We start from the raw sequence: 6,000 nt of genomic DNA on the forward strand, positions 1-6,000 counted from the left end.
ACTGACCGCTACTGGAGATCCTTCCTGCCAACAGCCATTGTAATATACAACAACTCTTTGATGACTTGATTATTATTATTATTCTGAGCTACTACAGCAATCAATTTCCCTTTGGGATTAATAAAGTATTTTTGAATTGAATTGAACATAATTTAATTTTGATCTGGTTTTCTGCTTTACTGAAGTTTTGGAAATGCTTGGTTGTTTTTTGGTCAGACAGACGTTCTGGTGAAGTCTTGTAACCTGTTTTGGGAGGTTTCCTCCTCCTTGGTTTGAGAGGAGAGCTTGGTGTGGGAGCTGGCTGGGTCTGTGTTGTTTTGATTGGTTGGGAGTAAGTGATGACTGTGATGGGCCATAATGAAAAAAACAAATGAATCTTTTTAGTTTTTATTCACCCAGTTGTTTTCTATCGAACCACATGTCTATCGATAGATATGTATCACTATTGGATTATTGTCTAGCCCAAAGTCAGAGATGGATGATTAGATTTAACCAAATCTACAAATGAACTGAAGTTAATGTGAGTTATTGAAAGGAGATGAGCAAGTTAGACCCTCTGAGTTAAGGTAATCCATGGATAATGAAGGCCTGATATCCTAATCCCTACATTTGGCTTCAGAAAACACGTCTCCTTCTCCTTTAACTAGTCATTTGCATGCATCTTGGACATATTTGATAGTGTTTGAATCTTAGATATAATGAGTCTAGCTTTTTTAATTATTATTTTTAAGTGAAAATTAATAATAATAATACATTGAACTTATATAGCGCTTTGTTAGGACACTCAAAGTCCACCACCAACACAGGCAAGTTGGGTGAAGTGTCTTGCCCAAGGACACAACAGCAGAATAGCCCTGGCGGGAGCTGGAATCGAACCCATGACCTTCCGATCATGAGGCAACCCGCTCTACCTCCTGAGCTACTGCTGCACCATTAAATCTTTAATCTGGTTGGAATAATCTAAGAGCTCTAAATCTTGACACAGAGTTTTGGTGAGTTAGAATTGAACCACATTAGACTTTAAAGTTTTTATTTCTTTAATTGAATGAATGTAGTTAAAACAATTCTTACAGTAAGTGTATGGATAATGCATCAAATGTGCCCACAACCTGGTGTTTCAAAATAGTTTAATCTAAAAAGTAAAATTCAGCTCAGAGCAGCGGTTGGCTCCTGTTTCTGAGCAGCAGGCGGTTTTCCTCGTATTGGATGGATGGATGGATGGTGTTCCTTTGGTTCTGTGAAGGTGTGAGATTAGATGCTCCTGAGGGATAAAGGATGTTCACCGGTGTTTTGGGTCTCCCATGTTGCAGAACGTCTGGGCGATTCTTGGAGAAAACGGGGTTTCGATCAAGACTCTGGTTGCTGTGCTGTCCTTGTTTGTCCTCGTGGCTAAAGCTAAAGATGCCACCACACAGCAGCGGGTTAATGGACTCTATTCTGCCTCGCTCTACCTGCTGCTGCTGGGGATCCCAGGTGAGACAATCTCATCCTATAAGTAAGTCAGATTATATTAAAACATCATACTCCTCTTTCTCCTTGTTGGTCCTTCTCTCAGCCTGGTGGCTCCAAGCTCAGCATCCTTCTACCTATGCCATCATTGTCTCTCCTCTGGACATTTCCACACATCTCAGTCTGTCCTCTCTTAGCCATCTAACATGAGCCGTCCCTCTGATGGACTCGTATTGGATCCTTTCCATCCTCGTCACTCCTAAAGAGAGAGAACCTTCAGTTCTATCTCCTGTCTCTGTCTCCTGGACACTGTCTCCTAACCAGACAGCATGGCTGCTCTCACCGCCCTCTTCTACACGAGAAAACCTTTTATCACACATCTCCTGATACTTTTCTCCACTCATTCCCACCTGCTGCACAACTATTAATGTAATAATAATAAATAATTGTTTTTGTTGTCGTTTAACAACAACATGAGTCTCCTGAAGCTGGTGGGAAAGTGCTCTGTGTGCACGAGAGTGTGTGTGAAGTTACATGTCTGCCGATTCCAGGAAGCATCGCCAACAAGGTTTTCCATGAGGTCTTGTTGGACACGTGTTGCGATCTGACCTGCCTCTGCTGGCCTCACGACGCTGGGAAGAAGCGCAAAAAGGAAGGTCAGAAGGGCTCCAGGGGAAAAAGCAAACGCTCCAAACCTCAGCAGAAGGAGCCTTCAGAGGTACGACACCATGACAAAACCAGGGGCGTAGTCTGGTTTCCATCACTTCACGATAACTTTATTTATTTAACAGAAAAACTTTGGTGTTAAAAAGGAGTCATCAGAGTTTTTCACAACAGAGTTTTCATCGCACATCCTGTTAGGGAGTCTGATGTCATTATGTAGCGTGGGTGTTTTCCTCAGATGGAGGTGGATGAAGAAGAAGGAGTAGATTTCTCTGGGTGTGAATTGGTGAAGATCAGAAATGCTGTTGCTGTCCTGGTTCAGAGCCTCCTCAGGCTCCTGCAGACATTTCCACTGACCAATACGCTGCAAAGCGCCGACAACTGCACTCGGGTAACCCAGACGCGGATCCACCTGCAGCGGTTTGATGTGCAAGCAGCTCAAACCGTCTCTGTCCTTCACAGATCTTCATTAAGCTGCTCTACTTTGAGCCTGTCGTGGGGGAGCTGACCCTTGCTGCTCCAAGGTGAGCTCCTTCACTTCTGTCATGGTGACTAAATGATGGTTGATGTGATGCTGACTCGGATGATCTGTGCAGAGATGTTGCTGAGCTGAGGAGCATCCCTGAAATGGCTTTCTATGGCCTCAAACTGTTGTGCGACCCCAAACATGGAGACCAGAAAAAGGTGAAGTACTGCAAACGTCTCATAAAACACCAGTTTCTCCACAGACGCTGTAATCTGGGGATGCACAGCAGGTTTAGTAAATCTGAGCCGTGTGTCCAGTCCCTCAGGAGGCTGTTCCACCATCTTCTCTACGTGATCCTGATGATGGATAAAAGCAGCGGAAGACAACCATCTCCTCTGGTTCTGAACCAGTCCGTCATCAGCACCCGCAACCAGGCCATCCAGTTTGTTTGGTAGGAATAAACCCTAACCTCTAACCTTAACCCAAACCCTAAAGCTTAAATGACCTGATTTCATATGAACGTTGTTCCTGATTCCAGTCACTGTGTGGAAGAGCAGAAAGAGCTGGCTCTGCCTTTCCTTCAAATCCTCCTGGAGCACATCTGCTTTCAGGTGATAACCATACCCTCACCTTTTGGATTCACTTGCAGTTGTGGAAAGAGGTTTATGTTGAGGGACTTTGTTCATCCATACGGTGGATTCAGACCTGGCTGCATCACCTCATATCTTCTGCTGCTGATGTGTAGATGGTGGAGAAAGCTGAGTTTAGAAGCAATGGAGCCCAGGCAGTAGGTATGCTAACATCGGAGATGTCCAGTACAGACTACGCCCGCTTTGTCAAGTGGCTGTCTACCTGCTCCAGAGCCACAAAGGTAATCGTGCTAAGCTAACCTCCTTCTTTTGTGTTTACTGCCGTTAGGAGAACTCTCCTGCCTGGAGGGCTCTGATCAGGCTAAAGGTTTGTTCTGCTGTTCTGGCTCCTGTAGATGGTGCACCGGCTGTTCTCTGTGGACGTGGTGATGGTCCTGCTGAAGCAGCCTGAGAGGAGCCCGAAGGAGTGCCAGGATCCAGAGCTCACTGGCTTCCTGCCACACAAGTTTCTGATCCAGGATCTGCTGTTTGCTCGACGGGTGGACGCGTCGCCCACCGTCCAAGGCCACGCCCTTTCCTGTCTGGCTCAGTGTCTGGAGCTGCCTTCGCTCAACGCCACCCAGGCTGTCCACAACCTCTTCTCTGCAAGTGAGAAAAGCCTCAGCCAACTAGATCAGAAATAAGCATGCCCTCTGCTGTCATCCAATTATTGTCCAGTTCCGGATAAACATTTAGAGAACGTCACAAAGACAGACTCTTCGGTGTTTTTAACACGGACGTTTTAAATACTCATTCATTTACAATCTCACTGCTGCCACAAACGGCTTCAGCCTAAGCCTTTAAACCAACCCACAGACATCCCAGAGGAAACACGTTCTGTTTTCAGGTGAAAACAAATGTTTGTGATATCTGGGGGGTTCCCAATTTAACGTTTTTGCTGCCCATGACTGATTTACAGAACAATTCCCTAGTCGGTCGGTCGGGTCCGGTCGGGTCCGGTCGGGTCCGGTCCGGTGCTTCACAAAATGACCAAATTAATGACCGTTTCAAAACATTAACAGACATGCACACACATCAGTAAAAAATTATATTGGGCTGAGTCCAGGTAAGGCACGGAAACTCCATCAGAGGAGCCGTCTGCCCCGGCAGCATCAGGTCTGCCACACTAAGTCAGGGCGCTCAGAGGAGGGGGAGCATAGACCCCCACCTCCACTCAAACACTACCTGAAGAGCGCCCTGGAAGCTAAAGTCGACCACCGCCTTCGGGGCAGAGGGCCCCTACAGAGAAAACACTGGATTAAAATGAGTAAAAATATGAAACAGGAAACAGTTTGTTCAGATAAAGGACCATAAATCAAAACTATGTGAAATTAATTGTGGAGTGCCACAAGGGTCGGTCCTTGGACCAAACTGTTCATTTTGTTCATTAACAACTTGATACAGGTATCTAAGACACTCGGTACCATTCTATTTGCAGATGATACAACACTGTTTTACTCAGGATCAAATATTGAGGAGGTGGCTAAAGTGATAAATGATGAACTGATTAAAATTAAAAACTGGTTTGATATAAATAGATTGACACTGAATCTTAATAAAACACATTTTATACTGTTTAATGATTAAAAGAACAGTGATGTGTCATTGGAAATAGATGGGATTGCAATTCAAAGAGTAAAAGAAACTAAAGTTCTTGGAGTTCTTATTGATGAAGACTTGACATGGAAATCCCATATTAGTTACATAAAAGGTAAAACTGCCAAATCCTTAGGAGTATTACATAGTCAAGTTTTTACTGACTAATTCTGGTTTGTTGGCATTGTACAATCCACTGTTCCGTACTTGACTTATGGTGTATAAATCTGGGGAACAACATACAAAAACTACACAACCCTTATTTATTTTACAGAAAAGAGCTCTGAGAATCATCAATTATAGTGGCTGTAGAGATCCATCGAACCCGTTGTTTATTAAATATAAATTACTGAAATTTCATGATTTAAAAGACTGGAAAATCTTACAAACCATGTCTAAAGCCAATTTAGGTACTCTGCCAACAAACATTCAGGGGATATTTGAAAAGAGAACTAATAATTACATGCTGAAAGAAACTGATGTGTTTACAAAACCCAGATTTAGAACTAAAATTAAGGAGTGGAATATATCTGTAAATGGTGTTAAATTATGGAATAACCTTAAAAGGGAAATTAAAAAACTGTCATTTAATATATTCAAAAAATGTACCAAATTGTGTGTACTAAATAATTATGAAATTGTAAATTAAACCAATGATCATGATCGCACTGGAATTAAGAACAGGAAAAAGTTTAAAATGAATCTGTATGTGTGTCTGACAAATGGTAATTATATATAAATTGATTATTTCTACTGGAAAAGGGGGCAGAAATTATAAGATGTTTTTCTTCATTTTGCTCTTTTTCGTTATTTTTTTTTTGTTATGTATTTCTTATTGTTTAAGAGCTGAATGAAATAAAATAAAATAAAAGAGCTAATATATAGACAGTAAAATAATTATATTTTAGCATTGCTTCATTATTTGATATCATATAAAACGAGAAATAAAACTAGTAAATAATTAGATAAAAGCTAACCTAAATAGGTGGGTCTTCAGCCTGGACTTAAAAACATGAACATTCTCTGCGGCCAATCAATAATAGTAATTACTCAGATTATTATTATTAATATTAATAACACGTTTATGGGGCACTTTACAGACTGCTTTACAGAGGGTCTGTATATTTTTAAACTCTTTCTTTACATGAGTTTAGTCGTAGAAAGTTCATAAAAGGCTCATTTTGAAACTTTTGAAGT

The 6,000-nt window shown here is 41.9% G+C and overlaps 1 protein-coding gene across 2 annotated transcripts in view; it reads left to right on the forward strand.

The window, feature by feature from the left end:
• The window catches only part of ncapd3 (non-SMC condensin II complex, subunit D3), a 34,731-nt gene that overhangs the window by 8,143 nt on the left and 20,588 nt on the right, over positions 1 to 6,000 (forward strand). For both annotated transcript variants that reach the window (XM_054749947.2, XM_054749948.2), the window contains exons 3-11: positions 1,311 to 1,473; positions 2,001 to 2,167; positions 2,351 to 2,503; positions 2,575 to 2,636; positions 2,709 to 2,796; positions 2,896 to 3,029; positions 3,117 to 3,189; positions 3,324 to 3,449; positions 3,564 to 3,816. In XM_054749947.2, the coding sequence (XP_054605922.2) occupies positions 1,311 to 1,473; positions 2,001 to 2,167; positions 2,351 to 2,503; positions 2,575 to 2,636; positions 2,709 to 2,796; positions 2,896 to 3,029; positions 3,117 to 3,189; positions 3,324 to 3,449; positions 3,564 to 3,816 (1,219 nt within the window). The remainder of the gene's footprint in view (positions 1 to 1,310; positions 1,474 to 2,000; positions 2,168 to 2,350; positions 2,504 to 2,574; positions 2,637 to 2,708; positions 2,797 to 2,895; positions 3,030 to 3,116; positions 3,190 to 3,323; positions 3,450 to 3,563; positions 3,817 to 6,000) is intronic.

The sequence above is a fragment of the Nothobranchius furzeri genome, chromosome 12 (assembly GCF_043380555.1).
Source record: "Nothobranchius furzeri strain GRZ-AD chromosome 12, NfurGRZ-RIMD1, whole genome shotgun sequence".
NCBI lineage: Eukaryota > Metazoa > Chordata > Actinopteri > Cyprinodontiformes > Nothobranchiidae > Nothobranchius > Nothobranchius furzeri.